The 19,377-nt window shown below is 43.3% G+C and overlaps 1 protein-coding gene across 5 annotated transcripts in view; it reads right to left on the bottom strand.

Annotated features, from left to right (window-relative positions):
- The window catches only part of LOC134337378 (transducin-like enhancer protein 4), a 279,756-nt gene extending 260,460 nt beyond the window's left edge, over positions 1–19,296 (bottom strand). For all 5 annotated transcript variants that reach the window (XM_063032339.1, XM_063032342.1, XM_063032340.1 and 2 more), the window contains exons 1-2: positions 18,673–19,296; positions 14,151–14,248 (exon numbers count right to left, since the gene is read on the bottom strand). In XM_063032339.1, the coding sequence (XP_062888409.1) occupies positions 14,151–14,248; positions 18,673–18,696 (122 nt within the window). In that variant the 5' untranslated portion in view covers positions 18,697–19,296. The remainder of the gene's footprint in view (positions 1–14,150; positions 14,249–18,672) is intronic.
- Positions 19,297–19,377: the final 81 nt, after the last annotated feature.

Here is a 19,377-nt window from a genome sequence, read left to right as displayed (position 1 = left end):
ATGCTCCTTTATAAAACATTGGTCAGACCTCGGGTACTGTGTGCACTTCAGGTCACTACTCTATAAGAAAGATGTGATGGTACTGGAGAGGGTGCAGAAGAGATTGCTAAAGATGTCTGCGATGGGACACTGCATAGAATAGGTCTCCCTGAAATACAGCAGCTTAAGAGTGTGGGGGAAAGGTGGAAGAGAGAACGTGGTTACATACATACTATTAGGGTAGACAACAGGAAATTTTTCTCCATATCAGAATAGATCAAACTAGAGAACACAGATTTGGGGTAAGATGCAAGAGATTTAGAGGAGATCTTCTTCACCCAGGGAGCGGTCAATTCTTGGAATATACTGCCGGCGAGAATAGTGGAAGCACAGATATTTGACACCAATTCAGAAGTGCCCAGATGAACACTTAAATCACCTAGGTGATAGAAGGCTAGATCAGCAAAAACTAATCCAAAATTAAAACAATTGCTGTTAACCTGCAACCACCACGTTATACTTGTTATAGTTGCATGACGCACCCTCGGCTCCAAAGAGTCAAATTCCTCATTTCAAACCTTTATCAGCAATTAGCAAACGTACAATTTCGAAGCGATGTTAAGTGGTCAGCAAAGATATGTCCTCCGCCAGCCCCAAGCTACAAACTGCCACAAACTAAGCAAGAATACGTAACTTATTCTCTTCATTTATACCGCACTCCCACTAATGTGCCTAGTTAACCATAATAAACGAGCAGCACAGAATACATACAGAAGGCTGCGACCAAATGCAAGAAGATGGGATTAATGTGGATGGGAGACCACTGATCTGATTGGATGTATCAGGCCTGCCTCCATACTCTGACTCCAAGGAAAGTTGGCCCCCTTTAAATAACAGAGATGGAGATGGATGACATGCCCTGTCAATATAGACTTCAGTGTGATTTCCTGGCTCCAATCACAGGTCTCAGATGCACAAAATGATTTAGTGTAAGTGACGACAAGAAACCTCTTGAAAACCATTTGATATCACCATGCATGGAGACAAGCCCTGATTGTTTGTGCTGCCTGAACAGTGACTTCATATAACTCCGCAGATGAAGAGAGCACACTCCATCCACCATATAAAATAAGTTTTTTTCCCAGTGGCCACCCACTTGAAATTTACTTTCCATTCTGACACGTCTATGGCCTCCTCTACGGCCAGGATGAGGCTACCCTCTGGTTTGTGTAGCTTCCAACCCGACAGCATTAAACATTTTTTCTTATGTCCAGTAATTTCTCCCCGTCCCCTTATTTCTTTCTCCATTCCTCATTCTACCCCTTTTCTCCTCACCTGCCCATCACCTTCCTCCTTCCATTTCTCCCATGGTCCAGTCTGATCAGATTCCTCCTTCTTCCACCCATCACTTCCCAGCTTCTCATTTCATTCCCCAACTTCTTATTCGGGCTTCTTCCCTATTCCTTTTTAGTCCCAATGTAGGGTCTCAGCCCAAAATGTCGACTGTTTATTCTTCTCCATAAACACTTCCTGACCTGATGAGCTCCTCTAGCATTTTGTGTGCAGCTCTGTGCAGATGCTGGGAATCCAATCTCCTTTTTACAGTTAATCTTTAAACTTTAGACAAAGATGACCCATTTCCATCCAGGGGGTCAGTGTGGACATGGTGGAGGATTACAGATTCCTGGGGATACGAATTGACAATAAACTGGACTGGTCAAAGAACACCGAGGATGTCTACAAGAAGGGTCAGAGCCGTCTCTATTTCCTGAGGAGACTGAGGTCCTTTAACATCTGCCGGACGATGCTGAGGATGTTCTACGAGTCTGTGGTGGCCAGTGCGATCATGTTTGCTGTTGTGTGCTGGGGCAGCAGGCTGAGGGTAGCAGACACTAACAGAATCAACAAACTCATTCGTAAGGCCAGTGATGTTGTGGGGATGGAACTGGACTCTCTCACGGTGGTGTCTGAAAAGAGGATGCTGTCTAAGTTGCATGCCATCTTGGTCAATGTCTCCCATCCACTACATAATGTACTGGGTGGGCACAGGAGTACATTCAGTCAGAGACTCATTCCACCGAGATGCAGCACAGAGCGTCATAGGAAGTCATTCCTGCCTGTGGCCATCAAACTTTACAACTCCTCCCTTGGAGGGTCAGACACCCTGAGCCGATAGGCTGGTCCTGGACTTATTTCATAATTTACTGGCATAATTTACATATTACTATCTAACTATTTATGGTGCAACTGTAACAAAAATCAATTTCCCCTGGGATCAATAAAATATGAATATGACTATGACTACTATGACCAAGAAACACCTGGGGTAGAAAGGACAAGAGGAAAAGCAGGACAAACCAGAGGAAATCTACCTGACAGAACATTGCAGGCATCTCACCAACACAAATGAACTAATTTAAGAAGAAAATCTTGGGAAAACAGGCATGTTTCATTGTTAAGTAAAAGCCTTTCCCTTTATGAAGCAGGTGCCTTTAAAATGTTTGTAGTAACCCAAGATTTGAGGCAATCATTCAGCACTTCAAAAACTAATGTATATACTTCAGATTTGTCAAGTGCTTCAAGAATGTGTTTTCTACGCTACTTCCTCCTCCTCCACATTCCCTAACAGCATCTCCAGCCTACCACCCCAAAAGTAGCTGGGAACTAATTAGCTGTCCTTAATTACATTCGCCAATGTTCCCTCAATAGTCTGGACTGCCGCTGTATTTGCTGGCAGTGTTTCCTAAAGAGCAAAGCTGTTAACACAGGGCATATGTCACTTCCTGCTGCTCGAGATTAAAGCAGAAAACATCTGCTGGGGCAAATGTTCAGTATCTTTAGTTCTGACACACATACTTGTGTTTTCATTTGACTGCTAAAAAACCCAATAGCATTGCCATCCTACATTTCCCAATTTTGCTCTGAAAATAAACTCGGTAAAGGTTCATTGAATAATATGAAGACCACTCACAGACACACTTTAAATAACCTGTCAACATGCACTTTTGGAATACATGGTATCACTGTTTCTGCTTTGACTGAACACGAAAGTGTTGTCCTTTTGCACTCTGCATTCACAGTTCCTCTTTGTTTCTGTCTTTCACACACATACACGAAAACAGAAGGCTTACAAATATCCACCCAGTCCTAGGTTGGCTGGAGGGGGAAGTGAAGCGTAAATTAGTTTGGGCTGGCGTTAGAAAACACATATTTTTCAATCTTCCTTCTGAAGGTCTACCCACCTCCTCTGCTACCATTGTCTTTCACTGGGACTTGCACATGCCTTTTTATAACCAACTCAAGCCAATTCTTGCAACACACAAAATGCTGGAGAAACTCAGCAGGCCAGGCAGAATCTATGGAAAAACGTAAAGTTAATGCTTCAAGCCGAGATCCTTCAGCAGGACGGTCCATAACGTCGACTGTACTTTTTTTCCATAGATACTGCCTGGCCTCCTGAGTTCTTCCAGCATTTTGTGTGTATTGCTTTGGATTTCCAGCATCTGCAGATTTTCTCTTGCTTGCAAACCAATTCTTGTCCTTTCCTTAGCTTGGTAATCTATGCCCACCTTTCATTTGATGGGGTTGGATTAGGGTCTAAATTGTTAATTCAGAATCAGGTTGAATATCACTGGCACATGTCAGGAAAGGTATTGTTTTTAAGGCAGCAGTACAATGCAATACATAATAAAAAGAACTGAATTACGGTAAGTATATAATTAAATGGTTAAATTTGATCATAGTGCAAAAATGTAGTGAGGTCGTGTTCAAGGATTCAACATCCGTTCAGAAATCTGGTAGTGAAAGGGAAGAAGCTGTTCCTGAATCATTGAGTGTGTGCTTTCTAGCACCCGTACCTCCTTCCTGATGGTAACAATAAGAACAGAGCATGTCCTAGATGACGGGGGTCCTTAACGATGGATGCCGGCATTTTGAGGCATCACTCCTTTAAGTGCCCACGATGGTGCCGACTGATTTTTCCAACTTTCTGCAGCTCCTTTCGATCCTGTGCAGTAGCCACCCCACCCCCGCATACCAGAAGGTGACACAGCCACTTAGAATGCTCTCCCACAGTACATTTGTAGAAATTTGCAATCGTCTTTGGTGACATACCAAATCTCCTCAAACTCCTAATGAAATATAGCCATTGTTGTGCCTTATTTGTAGCTGCATCAATATGTTGGGTCCAGGTTAGTTCCTCAGAGATACTGACACCCAGGAACCTGAAATTGCTCACTCTTTCCACTTCTGATCCCTCTACAAGGACTGGTGCGTGTTCCCTCCTCTTAGCTTTTCTGAAGTCCACAATCAGTTTTTTGGACTTACTGACGTTGAGTGCAATTTTCTCACAGTTTAACTTTCTTAATGCTTGCTGTATTTGCATAATCACCTGTTTTGTAAATGTTCAGTAGATTTTCAGTAATTTATAGTATAGCTGCTTTTGCAATTCTGTAGTTCCTTTGTCTGTGAGCCTGAGATGGCATGGCAGCATAAAACAAAACCGTCCTTGTTGTCTTACAGGGTGTTCTTGTTGGAGAAGATTCCCTTATCTGTCCAGCTGGAACCAGTTTTCAGCACAAAGAAAGACTACGAGGCAGGTTCTTTGTTCGAGTGAATTGGTAACAGATAGTTAGTTCCCCGTTGCTGTGCTACTTGCTCACCGTCTGTTATTTAAAAGTCAAAGTAAATTTATTATCAAAGTACGTACATGTTACCACATACTACCCTGAGATTAATTTTCTTGCAGACATGTACTGGAAAGTAAAGAAACACGATGGAACTTATGAAAAACTATACATAAACAAAGACTGGCTAAGAACCAATGTGCAGAAGATGACAGACTGTGGAAATAAGAATAAGTAATATTGAGAAGATGAGTTGAAAGTCCATGAAAGTAAATCTGTAGGTTGTGAAATCAGTTCAGAGCTGAGGTGAGTGAAGTTATCCAAGCCAGTTCAAGAGCCTAACTGTAGGGTTACAACTGTCCCTGGTCCTAGTGGTGTGGGACCAAAGGGTTCTGTACCTCCTGACTGACAGAGTAGCAAGAAAAGAGCATGCCCTGGATGGTGGGGATTGTTGGCAATGAATGCTGCTTTCTTGTGGCAGCCCTCCCTGTAAATATAGAGATGGGAGGGCTTTGCCTGTGATGTTCTGGCCATCTCGAATACAACAATGGCCAGACAAGGAAGGATGGGTTAGCACAGAGTTGAGGGGCTGGCGTGGAGGATCATGACATACATGAGCGAACAAAGATTCAAAGAAGATTTTTTTTTAATCAAAGTATGTATGCAGTTTACAATCTCAAGATCTGTCTTCCTACAGACAGCCACGAAACAAAGAAACGCCATGGAACACATTCAAAGAAAACATCAAACACCCAATGTGCAAAAAAAAAGAACAAATCGCTCAAATGGCAAAACACAAATGAAAACAGAATATAAAACATCAAACCAGTCATTGAAACGGTATAGGAATGTTCCGTTTGGATCAGTTCAGTTTAGCGTTGTGTAGTTCGTCGACCGCAGACCGCACGCCGCACAGCTAGTCTACCCCGATCACAATAAAACAGCAAAAGATAAAAACAGAGTAACCAGAAACACACCATAACATGGACTATAGAGTCCAATCCATAAACTGCATCGATTAAACCTCGCCCAAGACCCAAGTCTCTGGCACCATCGAGCAAGGAGGGGAAAGACGTGTCGCTTAGCAACATTAGGAGTGTTCAATGAGCCTTTGGCCCACGCGTCTGAACTCAACTCTGCTCTTGAGCAATGCCATTGTACAGCCTTAAACAAGTCCTTGCATACTCTCAGCATACTTGATGCAAGTCAAATGAAGAAATTTTGGGAGACCCACAGAGGTAGAAAGAGAGAGAGGGAAAGTTGGATTTCAAATCCATAACCCGAAATACAGGAGTTGCAATCTCAATTTATAAATAATTCCACTGCTTTGTGCACAGTCCGTATTTCACAAAGTGAGATGATGTCTATCAGACTGCATTATGTTTTGGCAAATGCTCCGAATTGAAGCACCGCTTTCAGCCAAATAGAAATGGATTTAGTGAGATAAATTTTTTTTTGGAAAAAAAAGCCTGCAAGTGCTAGAAATACGAAATAAAAACAGGAGAATGCTCATGTCGCGGAAAGAGAAAAACTTAACATTTCTGGTCAATATCAATTGCTTCCCTTTCCATGGATGCTGTCTGATCCACAGTGTTTTTGGCAGTTTTTGTTGCAATGAATTAAGTGGGATGCTGCAAACTCCACACTCGGCATTTTAGAAACAGCTTCTTCCCCTCCGCCATCAGTTTCTGAACGAACCCATGAACACTACCACACCTTTTCACTAATTTATTTTTATATATTTCACATTGCAAATTACAGGAACATTTTTTGCATTCTACTGAACTGCTGCCACAAAACAATAAATTTCACAACACATGTTAGCGATAATAAACCAGATTCTGATTCTGCACAGGGGAGAAGGGATTAGATGGTTCTACTGACAAGGTGAAATGGAAGGAGGCTTGTAATTATTAGCATAAACCTGTTGGGTCTTTGTTATGGTACAGCACAGAAAATCTTATTCTAGTTTAATTTCACAAAATTCATCATAGATCATAAATCAGCATTTCTGACAATCCCTCACAGGCACGATATTTCTGTAGCTATGAAAGAAATCATCCTTTAGCACACCAAGTGCAATAGCACAGGCATTTTTTTTTTAAGCGTCTTTCTTTCTCCCTCTCCCCCGTCTCTCTGCTCCTGGAGGGAGATCTCTGCATTTGACTGGTCTCTCCCTCTCTTTCGCTCAACGCTGATGGAGTTTGGGGTCTTGGGTAAGGTTTCATTTACGTGGTTTGTGGACTGGACTCTGCAGTTCACATTATGTATTTTAATTGCTGTTTTGTGCGATTTTGATCAGGGCAAACTGACTCTGCGGCCTGCCGTCAATGAACGACAAAACAGTAAACTGAACTGAACTTTCCTAGACTATTTCAATGACTCTGGGGTTTGTTTTGTTCCCTTTTTGTTGTTAGCACGATTTGTTCTTTTTTTCTGCGCACTGGGTGTTTGAGGTTTTCTTTGAATGGATTCCATGGAGTTTCTTTGTTTTGTGGCTGTTTGTGGAAAGACACATCTCAGGGTTGTATACTTCATACATACTTTGATAATAAATGTACTTTGAATCTTTAAATTAAACAACGACCATAGCTTGCATTTACACAACATCTTTAACATACTGAGTCAGCCCAAGGCACTTTGCAAACCCGCGAAGCAGATAGACAGCAGCTCCAAGCCTAATGGGACTATTGACCAAATGTTCACCCAACCAAACTTTAGGGAGGGTGGCTTTGGAGGCCAAGTCATTGGTTATATTTAGGGCAGAAGTTGATAGATTCTTGATTAGTCGAGGCACAAAAGGATACAGGGAGAAGGCAGGAGATTGAGCCCGAGGAGGAAAAATGGATCAGTCATGATGAAATGGTGGAGCAGACATGATGGGCCAAATGGCCTAATTCTGCTCCCATATCTTCTGGTCTTAAATAAGTAATTGAAGAGCAAGTTCTGGGACTGGGCTGAGACTGTTACAGTGACAGATGATAATGGAAAAGACAACATGAATGTCAGGGATGAGCAAAACTCAGGTGGATGAGTTTCAAAACATGCTGTTGCCAAGTTAACAAATCAAAACAGATTTATTGGCAGGTATCTCAGCAAAGAGATACTGAATAGAATAAAAGAAACAATCTCGGCACTGTGTTATGCTGAATATCATTGCAGTGGTACTAGACATGAGAGCAAAACGTTCATCACAGGGATAATTGTTCAGATCATCCGTCCCCCGACCACTACCATTTAACCTCTATCATTGCCAAGTCAGAAACCTGCACGTTGGTCTTTTTTCACAGAATTGTGTGCCACCCCAATTGAGATGCTGCTTTAGCTGAAAAGCTTCCACTAGCTAGCAGGCAGCATGACTGCGCAGCGGTTAACACATCGCTTAATAGTAATCGGTGATCAGGGTTCAATTCCTGCCACTGTCTGTAAGGAGCTTGTATGCTCTCCCCGTGATCGCGTGGGTTTCCTCTGGGTGTCCTCCTTTCCTTCCACATTCCGGAGGCATTAGTGAATTGCGGGCATGCTCTGTCAGTGCTGGAAGTGTGGTGATGTTTGCGGGCTGCTCAATGCGATTGTTGCTGATTTCACGGAACATGACGTATTTCACTGCAAGTTCCAATATACATGTGACAAATAAATGTAATCTTTAATAAAGCTAATCTTTATCTAACAAACAAAGGCTACATTGTATGCCTTTATTTAAAACACAGAAGGCGCTCAGCGCTCTCTCCTACCACCCTTAAGCCAGTCACCCAGTTCTTAATAGTACGCTGCTTAACCCCATGAGCAAATCTAATTCCACTTTAATTTCCACAGACCTTTTATAGGTGTTCAGGGATTTTGCAAAGCCATCTACTATTCTGCTATATCCAAATTTTTAACTTTTATACAAAATGTCTGCTATTCCTCTTCATCAGGGTCACTGAACATAGTTACCGAATAAGGATATATCTTTTTCAATTACATAAGCATCCCTAGACTCTTATTGCCGGTTTTTAAACTTGGCTATTTCTCAGTGTAAACCACAAACCAATCGCCTTACTCTCTAGTCATCTTAATCGTTACAGAAGTGAAACAACCTTTTAAGATGTAATCCGTTTTACTGTTTACAGGGAAAATCATTTCAAACCTATTAAAGATCTCGATTCCATCAGCAGAAGCTAACCAAGCATAGCCAGTCCATCGGGGGGGGGGGGGCACAGTTGGCATACAAATGGATCACACTCGCACACTGGTACAAGAAAGTTCAGCTTAATGCCTTTCAGCTGGATCGGTGCCACCTTCCAAGGGCACATAACTCCGTACGGCAAAACTAATATCACCTCTGGAAACAACCCCAAATTAAATTCATTAGCTTTCACTCGAGAAACAGATCCTCCTTCTAGCAACAAGTTGAATGGATTTAAGATCTGGTCTGAAGTGCCAGACTCTTGTAATGGCATCCAATACTACAAAAGAACTAGAATATAAAAGCAAGGATGTATCTTACAAGGCATTGGTCGGACTGCATGTGGAGTACTGTGAAGAAAGGATGGGCAGGCATTGGAGAGAGTCCAAATGAAGCTCCCAAGAATGATTCCAGGTTTGAAAGGGTCAAGACCATAAGACACATGAACAGAATTAGGCCATTTGGCGCATCGGGTCTGCATCGTCATTTCATCATGGCTGATCCATTTATCCTCAACCCCAATCTCCTGCCTTCTCTCCGTACCCTCATGCCCACACTAATCAAGAATCTGTCAACCTCTGCCTTAAGTATACTCAATGACTTGGCCTCCTCAGCCACCTAAGACAACAAGTGTGTGTGTGTGTGTGTATAAAATGAAATGTAGTCATTTCATATAGTGTACTATACAGCTGGCACAAACAAAATTCCCACATATGTGAGTGATGATAACCCAATTCTGATATGGGTCTTTATTGTGGACTGAGAGTGGGAAGGGGACAGGTAGAGGGGAATCCTGGTTGGGAAAAAGGGGAAGTTAGAGAGGAGGGAGCGGGAAGCACCAGGGAGACATTCTGTAACGATCAATAAACCAATGTTCAGCATCAAATAACCTTGCCTGGTGTCTCAAGGCTGTGTGTGTCTTTACCCACACCACACCACTCCTTCCCCGCCACCTCTCCCACATCTCTCCCATGGTGCTCCACCCTCGTCTCTCCCAACATCCTTTGCTCCCACCAGATTTACAAACTTGCTCTCCACTCCACATTGACAAATTCAGCACTGTGCAAAAGTCTTAGGCACCCTAGCTATATACGTGCTCCTCGTTCAGTACTGAAAGAGGAGTGTTTGCTGGCTCAGGGCCTGTACTTGCTGGAGTTTTAAAGAATGAGATTTCTCACTGAAACCTAACAAATATTGAAAGGTCTAGTCAGAGTAGATGTGGTGAGGATATTTGATATACTGGGAGAGTCTAGGACCAGAGGGCACAACCTCAGAATAGAAGAACATCCCTTGAGAACAGAGATGATGAGGAATTTCTTTAGCCAGTAGGTGGTGAATCTGTGGAACTCATTGTCATGGATGGCTGTGAAGGCCTAGTCATGTGGCTGATTTTTGGCTTGTGCCTAGGCTCATGTGTTGTTTATTTTGTGCCTATAAGCTGTGTGCCTTGCTGTTTATATCTGTGTTTCTTGTATTTGTGATTTTAGCTACCTGTTATGGTTTGTACAGCACTTTAGTCAACATGGGTTGCTTTTAAATGTGCTTTATAAATAAATTTGACTCGACTTGACTTGACATTGAATGTATATAAAGTGGAAGTTGATAGATTCTCAATTAGTATGGGTATCAAAGATTATGGAGGGGAGGCAGAAGAATGGAGATGAGAGGGATAATGAATCAGTCATGATTGAATGGTGGAGCAGACTCGATGGGACGGATAGCCTAATACTGCTCCTATGTGATAAAGTCTCAAACCATGTTAAAACTGTAATAACAGGTTTCCCATCGGCCGCCCATATTGGTTGTCTTAACAATAGTAAGACCACATCACAACAATGTGACCCTCATCGAGCTTGCTGGTTAAGTAACCACAAACACAACTCTGTACAGAAATAATAGAATTCAGCACTGAACAGGTTAAAGCTGATCTGCATTAGCTCCTGGCACCCATAAATAGCTGTAAATAAAGAGCAGATAATGGATACTTGTCGGGAATTACAACACAGTAATCCAATCAAGGAGGTTCAGATCAACCATGAAGGCAAAGCTCAGAGCGTTTTATACAGCAGTGTCATCGAGCATCTTTAGCGATTCGACATCAATGCATCATTGTGAAATGCTCCAAGAGGCCAGAGACACTGCATTTGTTCTTCTCAGAGCTGAGAAGGTTGCAGGGAGATTTAATAGAGGCGTACAAAATTACAAAGGCTTTCGACAGAATAAATAGAAACTGGTTTCTGCTGGCAGGAGTGCAGATCAGAGGGCATAAAGTTGACAAATGAACCACTGGGGAGATAAGGAGAATGTTGTTATGTCGCAAGCTGGGGTGATCTGGAACGCACTGCTTGAGAAAGGCAGTGAGGTGGTTTCAACAGCAACTTTCAAAAGAACTGGGGGAAGTGCTTCATGGAAAAAGAATCTACGTGCTGCAGAGGAAGTACAGGGGGATGGGACTAATTGGGTAGCTCTTAAGGGTCAACATGGACTCAATGGATTTACTGGCCTGCTTCTTCCACCTGAATTAGACAGGGTTGTTTCCTTTACGTGGGTGGTACGCATCTAGCAAAGGAGGTGTAAGGCGCTTCTTCCCTCTGCTGGCCTGCAGGTCACCCTTGGGCAAGGTGTAGCACCTGATTAGCACCACTCCCCCCCCCCCAGTCAGGGTCCTGTGAAGCCACGGGCACAGGTTGTGGATGGTGCATATCACAAGTCCTAGCTATGCGACCACTGATGCCAGGCTGACAATCTCTGAAGAGTATTGATTATGGCTGTGGTCAACTGTCCTGTAAAGGCGCTGCTCAGAAGGCGACAATTGCACACCACTTCTGCAGAAATAATTTGCCAAGATGCATCATGGTCAAAGGACCATGATCACCCACGTCGTATGACACCAGTCTAGAGTTTGCTCCCATGTCCTTGCTAACTTCCAGTCCTCCTTGTCGGCTGAAGGGCCTGTATTGTGCTGTAGTGCTCTATTCTTCAATCTCTCACTGCTGCAGTCAGCGGTTCCCAGCTACTTCAAAAGGGCTATGAGCATACCGGTGCCCAAAAGAGCAAGCTGAGCTACCTCAACGACCATCGCCCAGCCACACTCACGTCCACCGTGATGATGTGCTTTGAGAGGTTGGTAATGGCCAGAATCAACTCCTACCCACACAAGGGCCTGGAGCCACTACAATTTGTGCCTATCACCACAGTAGCAGATACAATCTCACTGGCAGTCCACTCACCCATGTCAGGATTCAGTTCATTGATTACAGCTCAGCGTTCAATGCCATCATATCCTCAGCACTGAGTCACCAACTACAAATCCTGTGTCTCTTTACATTCCTCTGTAACTGGACTTTTGATTTCCTCACTGGGCGATGACAGTCAATGCAGATTCAAAATAACATCTCACTGACAATCAGTACCTACGCACCTCAAGGACAAGGACGCGTCCCTAGCTCACTGCTCGACCTCTCTACCTCTCTACCCTCACGGCCGTGTGGTTACGCACAGCTCAAATGCTACGTATAAATTTGCCGATGACAAAACTGTTCTTGGCAGAATTTCAGAAGGCAGTGAGGAGAAAGGCAAGAGTGTGAGACGGATGAACTGGTTCAGTGGCGTCAAAACAACCTTGCACTAAACATCAGGAAGGATGAGGAATTGATTGTGGACTTCAAGAAGGGGACGGTGAGAGAACTGAAACTAGTCCTTATCGAGTGATCAGCAGTGGAAAGTGTGAGCAGTTTCAAGATCTCTGAAGATCTATCCTTGGCCTAACACACTGACGCAATTACACAGAAGGCATGACAGCAGCGATATTTCATTAGAAGTTTGTGGAGATTTTGTATGTAGCCAAAGACTCCAGAAAACTTCTACAGATGTGCTGTGGAGAGCACTCTAGCTGGTTGCTTCTTCGTCTGGTATGAAGGGGCCACCGCACGGGATCAGAAAAAGCTGCAGAAAGTTACAAGCTCAGACACCTCCACCATGGGCACTAGTCTCCCCAACATCTTCAAAAGGTGATAACTCAAAAAGGCAGCATCTGACATTAAGGACACCCCCCCCCTCCCTCACTCAGGGCAGATCCTCTTCTCATTGATACCATCAAGGAGGTGGTACAGGAGCTTGAAGACACATTCAGTGATTTAGGAACAGCTTCTTTCCCTCCACCATCAGATTTCTGAACGGACAATGAACCCCTGTATACTACCTCACTATTTTTTCCCCACTCTTTTAGCACTAATATTTATCTGTAACTATTAATCTATCTTATGGGCAGCACAGTGGTGTAGTGGTTAGCAAAACGCATTACAGTACAGGTGACTCGGGTTCAGTTCCCACTGCTGCCTGTAGGAGTTTGCACGGTCTCCCCGTGATCCCGTGGGTTTCCTCCGGGTGCTCTGGTTCCTCTCACTCCAAAAGCGTACCGGTTGGTAGATTAATCGGTCATTGTATATTGTCCCATGATTAGGCTCACATTAAATTGGGGGTTGCTGGGCAACATGGCTCGAAGCCAGAAGGGCCTATTCTGTGCGGTAGTTCAATAAGTAAATAAATAAATATCAATCTATTTCTTATTCTAACTTGCAGTGCTTTTTATTATCTTGCAGTGTACGTCTGCCACAAAACAACAAATTTCATGACATAAGCCATCGATATTAAACCCGATTCTGATGCTCTATGCCCTAAACTTGCAAGCAACACAGCCTGTGCCTCACAATTTTATCTTCAAAAGGACATCATCAGTGAAAAACCAAGAAGTGTTCAGTACTGCTCTATTGGGCTATATTATCCCAGTGAGAGAGTTTGGTTCTCCAAATGGAACCCAAGTTACTTCCTTCACTCAAAATAAGGATGAGAAATTCTAATCCCCAGTTCCCTTACACATCATTCCAGTGATCCATTTGAGCAGTGTAATTAGAATTCTGAAGCATCTAACACACATTTAAAAAGTAGCAACAATATTCCTGAAGCCAGTAGAAGCCATAATCCACTGGCCAATACAAAATCATGGATTTTGAAACTTTTTTTCTCCTTCAAATTAGAATGCCAAGCATTTCAAAGCCCATCAATCTCAGAATAGCTGAAAGATGGGCTAATATTTTAAAAAGTTACCATTGCTTTTCTGGTATTGCCTGTCAAATTCCAACATTTTGTGTTAACTCATTTACATTATATTATTTCCAATATTCTTTTATTCCTGCTGGGACAGACCCTTCATTACCGAACCTGAGATGATCCCAATGCAGTGAAGGGTCTTTTTTTTTAAAAGAAAAGCAACTGAGTCATCCCAAGTTCCAGCTTTACAAAATGAGCAACCCAAGTTCAAACTAACTGTTTCAAGTAAATGCCAGTCCTTTTTGCAACGCTGTTAATAATTGTTTTACCTATGGTACTGCGCCTGCAGAAACTGAAATTCCTCCTTAATGCGATCGCACGTCTCCACCACCGTAAACTTAAATGGTTGTCCCGGCTGATGGGGTGCCTGTGTGATAAAGAAAACAACATTCAATGATAATTTCTGCATACGCCTTTTGATGCATTTGACTTCTTATTCTTTTGCGACAAGTGCATGAGGATAAAGAGGATTCCATTCACCCATCAGCCCTGCCCATTATCAAGGACCCCCACCATCCAGGCCATGCTTCCCTCTTGTTGCTGCTGACAGGAAGAAAGTACAGGAGCCTTCGTCCCATATCACCCGTCTCAGGAGCAGTTACTATCCTTCAATCATCGGGCTTCTGAACTAGCGCGGATAACTTTATTTATCTCAACACTAAACTGATCCCACAAGCTCACTTGCAAATACTCTACAACTCACGTTCTCGGTATTATTTATTATTATTAAAAATAAATAACAAACTATCCCACAAGAAAATTAATTTCTGCAAGAAAGCAAATCTCATGGTAGTATATTGTGAATATACAGTAAATACTTTGATAATAAATTTGAACTTTGAACTTTATTTGCAGTTTTGTTTTTTTTGCACATTGGTTGTTTGTCAGTCTGAGAGTAGTTTTTCATTGATTTGATCGTATTTCTTTGTTCTACTGTGAATGCCCACAACAAAATGGATCTCAGGGTAGTATATGGTGACATATACGTACTTTGAACTTACTTTTTCGCATTCATCTGAATACTCAAATTTAAAATTACCTTCGCTTTCAAATCCATCCACAACTTTTCCTTTTCCTGCCTCTAATCTCCTCCAGTTTGATAATTCCACACTATATAGTCACTCTTCTAGCTTTGGCCCCTCAAATTTAATCATTTCACCTCTATCTTCAAGTACCATGGCCCCAAGCTTTAGAGTCTCCCTCTCTTAAACCTGCTTTCTCATTTGTGAACTGTGTCAAAGCCTAACCCTTTGACTAATCTTCTGCTCATCCGCCACTGCGTCTCCTCCTAAGTGGCCGAGTTGCTCGATAACACCACAGAGGAGTGCAGTTTTCCACTTAAAAGGCACTTTGTAAGTGGAGGCTGTTGTAGTTGTCATTGCAGTCATCAGGGTAATGGGTCTTTCCTTCCTTCACACCTCACTAGCACTGACAAGATGAAAAGAATTCCACTTTTGCACAACGGTTCAGGGTAATGTGGGAACACAAGACAGACAGCATTTCCCAAGACACGACTACGGCACTCCGTTACTCCGTCGCCCCTCTCCCACTACAGTTCAGCTCTCAGAGGCTTACGTTTCAGCTGCAACACTCAAGATAAATGGCACTGGGTTGGGGGAAGATTGGTGGACTGTTCGTGTGTGCGGGTAGTAGGTGGGAGGGAGGGAGGGGCTTGTTTTCCTGTCACTGTTGCTTCATTGTGCACTGTGTTGCTCTGCAGAATATTGTGGGCATGCTACCCTGTGCCAGAACGCGTGCCAACACTTGCAGGCTGCCTCCAGCACATCCTTATGAGTGTTGGTTGTTGACGCAAATGACGCATTTCACTGTATATTTCAATGCATGCGCGATAAATAAATCTAATTCTGTATCTGGAGGCGGGAAGACAATCGGATCTAAATTCAATTTAACTGTTGTTGGACACTTGCAAAGACTGGTGAGGGGAAGTGAAAAGCTTGTGGTGTTAGAAGAATAATCTCAAACTCTACTTTGCAGGCAAAGAGATGGTGGCATTTCAGGTTGAGACCCTGCATTGACCATCTGTTTGCCCCCCGCCCGCTCAGATGATGCCCAACCTGTTGAGTTCCTACAGCAGCTGTTTTTTTAAAATACTCCAGATTCCTGTACCTTCAGTCTCATGTGTCAGTGGAGTCTGCTTTGACCACTTCAGCTAGTCAGCTGCTGGTGCTCTCATGTGGGTTCCTATTAACTCTAGGATTCTTGTGTTTTTTTTTTAAGAGGTACATCCTGATAGCAGGCCCTTCTGGCAAAATGAGCCCGCGTGCCCAATTTCACCCATATGACCAATTAAGCTACTAACCCATACTTCTTTGGAGTGTGGGAGGAAACTGGAGCACTTGGAGGAAACCCACACAGTCACAGGGAGAACGTACAAACTCCTCGCAGACAAGGAATTGAACCTGGATTACTGGCGCTGTAATAGCATTGCAACAATTGCTACGCTACCACACCGCGCAGGAATTGGCAGTTCCAGTGCACTTTTCGACTGGGCTCTCCTTCTGTTCCACACAAACTTGATGGCACTCAAATTTCTGCCCATCTCCTCGCTCACGCTGTGTCCCACTCCCTGGCACACCATGTGCCACCTGCCACTTAAACAGCTACTCAATGTAATAACCCTTGGTTTTGCAACCCCTCCGCTCATACAAAGCAGAAGCAGGCACAGAGCCTCTCAAGTCTATAGAATCGCAGCCGTTGCACCTTCAACCTCAGCACCTTGTTGCCTTCATAGTACACAACTGTGCTTCTTCGCCAACCCTATAACCTTGATTTTGATCCACTCAAAGCACAACTCATATATTTAAAAAGAAACTGCACCAGAGATCGGGGCTCACACCCAACCTCAAATGCTTTCAGTGTGGAGTTTGCACGTTCTTCCTGTAACCGTATGGGCTTCATCCAGGTGTTTGGATACACTCACAAAGACTAGTCGGTGAACTAGCCACTGGTGCATAGGTGAGTGATACACTGTGGGAGAGTGGCTTGAAGAGAATGTGGAGAGAATAGAAGACCAGGATTAATGAAGAATTCGTGCAAAATGAATGAGCAAAGGAAGTTCACGAGAATTATCCTAGGAACGACAGGGTTAACATACGAGGAGCGTTTGATGGCTCTTCGCCTGTACTCGCTGGAGTTTAGAAGAATGGGGTGGGGGGGGAGAATATCACTTAAACCTATTGAATATTGAAAGGCTTAGATAGAGTGGATGTGGAGAGGATGTTTCCTGCAGTGGGGGTGTCCGAGAGCAGAGGGCAAAGCCTCAGAATAGAAGGACGCTACTTCAGAACAAGAGATGAGGAGGAATTTCTTTAGCCAGAGGGTGGTGAATCTGTGGAATTCATTGCCACAGACAGCTGTGGTGGCCAAGTCACTGGGTATATTTAAAGCAAAGGCTGATAGGTTCTTAATTACTAAGGGTGTCAAAGGTTGCAGTGTAAAGGCAGAAGAATGGGGTTGAGAAGTAATTGCCTTCCCTTTTGATATCTCACTTGTAAACTCATGCCAAAGATGTGTCGATGCATTTGGGAAGCCTCTGTCTCAGTTTCACCCAGGTAAAGGATTGCAATTAGCTGTGATAGATGGGCAGAGAAGACTCAATGGGCCGAATAGCCTAGTTCTGCTCCTGTGTCTTTTAGCTGAAGGGCCTGTTTCCGTGGGCATCTTTCTCTCTATAACATGATCAATCCTACCTTCAGACAGAAACTTCAAAAGATCCTGGTGGGCCTTTCTTTCTCCATTTCTCCTCGTGCTGCAGAAAACCTGCTCCTTCCATTCCTTTCTTAATCAATCCCAATGATTTCCAGCATCATTTTCACAGATTTGCCATTTTCGAAAGTGCTACATAAACGCAGGTTGTAATACACAAGCTTTAGACTCGCTACATCCCTGCCCAACAAGTTTGGAGCCTTCTGAAGTAAATCACTCGGGAAGAACCTATAGGCAATTCAATGTCAACTCAAATCACTGATCCAGCGTTTCATCTCGTTCAAACGAAGTGCTTGAGGTCTCCCTCCTCAGTTTTACTTCTTGGTTCACCTATCACTGTTGCTTCGGAGGTTCAAATTCTAGATCCTAGCAACCTGCTCGTTGAATAATTTGTGGAATATCCGGCGCTCTACATTCCAAGGCTTGGATATTACACGTGTAACATTCATTAGACAAAGTTATTTTTCCGCGATATTTTGGTTACATCTGACAAGGCGATTAACTCAAGATAGAAACGGAAATAAACTAAAGCTTTGCGGAAATGTCACTAACCATTGCCATCTGCTGGATTTCCCTGCGCTTATAAATAAAATCAGCCCCCCGTCCCACAAAAGAAATAATTTCTCCAGTATTTACATGGAGGGAGGTGGGCAGGATACTTCGATTAACGTCGTCACCGTGCACGTACTCCGAAAGTCCGGGGATTAGGACATCCCTCCCCTCCCCCACAAGTAATTAAACCGGGCCTGTAAAAGGCAGATCTTCCGTAACAAAGCATAATTCTTCCTTTAACTACACAAGGAATTTGCAACTGCAGTGATCGCAAAACAGGCTCAATTCATGTTTAATACTACAAGGACTGGAAAAGAAAACATATTTCGACACATGATTAGTTAAATAAATTCATTTCTCTCTGGAATGTGTAAGGTCCCTGTCAGAATTGATAGAGATTGAGCAAAGGACTCCTTCCCCGTGTGTTCACTTTACATAACATTGAATATAGCTGAGATCTTTGATATTCATTCGAGTATGATTTACAACGTCGTTGAGTGAACTGGTACTTACGGGATGCCTGCCTTGTGGATACATCCTTGGATGCTGTTCCTCTCAACACTCCCCCACCGTCCTTTTTTCAATTAAAACAAAAATCACACACGAGCGCACACAGAGAAAATGTTCCCAAAACGGACTTCTGTGGAGTAGGAGGACGAAATAGACGTCGGGGCTTTTAATTCAGATTCGAAACATCACCAGAAGGGAAACAAAAGTCTTTCGGTTTCTCACCACTGAACCATCCCTGGCAAGATGCAACTCAAGATCACATCGCCGAAATACACAGTGCAGAAAGAAGATCAGCAAGAAATCCAGATCAACTCCGGACGCGTATCGAGGCTGGGGCAAATCCAGGACTGTACAAAGGAACACGATGTTGTGATGTCCATCGAACAACACACATGTACACAGTCCACCTCTGTCGATCCTAACTCAAAATGTTATAAAGTCGACGCTGCCGTCGGGGTTTAAGCGATGTCTTTGCGCAATGAAAGTATCTTGAAAGGAATGAACAAAAAGATCCCACTAAATAAAGTCCATTTTTCAGAAGAAGTGATCTGATCAAGGATGATATTCCAAGAACTGGCTCGTTTTACTCAATGAAACACAGGCTCACTGTTGCAAACCTCGCCTCTTCTGCTCTTTGCAACATCTTTGAGAATTCTCTCAATTGGATACACACAATCCTGAATTCCCAACCAATCACGCACCGATGCT

This window comes from Mobula hypostoma, chromosome 24 (assembly GCF_963921235.1).
Source record: "Mobula hypostoma chromosome 24, sMobHyp1.1, whole genome shotgun sequence".
Lineage (NCBI taxonomy): Eukaryota > Metazoa > Chordata > Chondrichthyes > Myliobatiformes > Myliobatidae > Mobula > Mobula hypostoma.
Note: the sequence above shows the minus strand (reverse complement) of the source record. Positions and strands in the feature narration are given on the sequence as shown.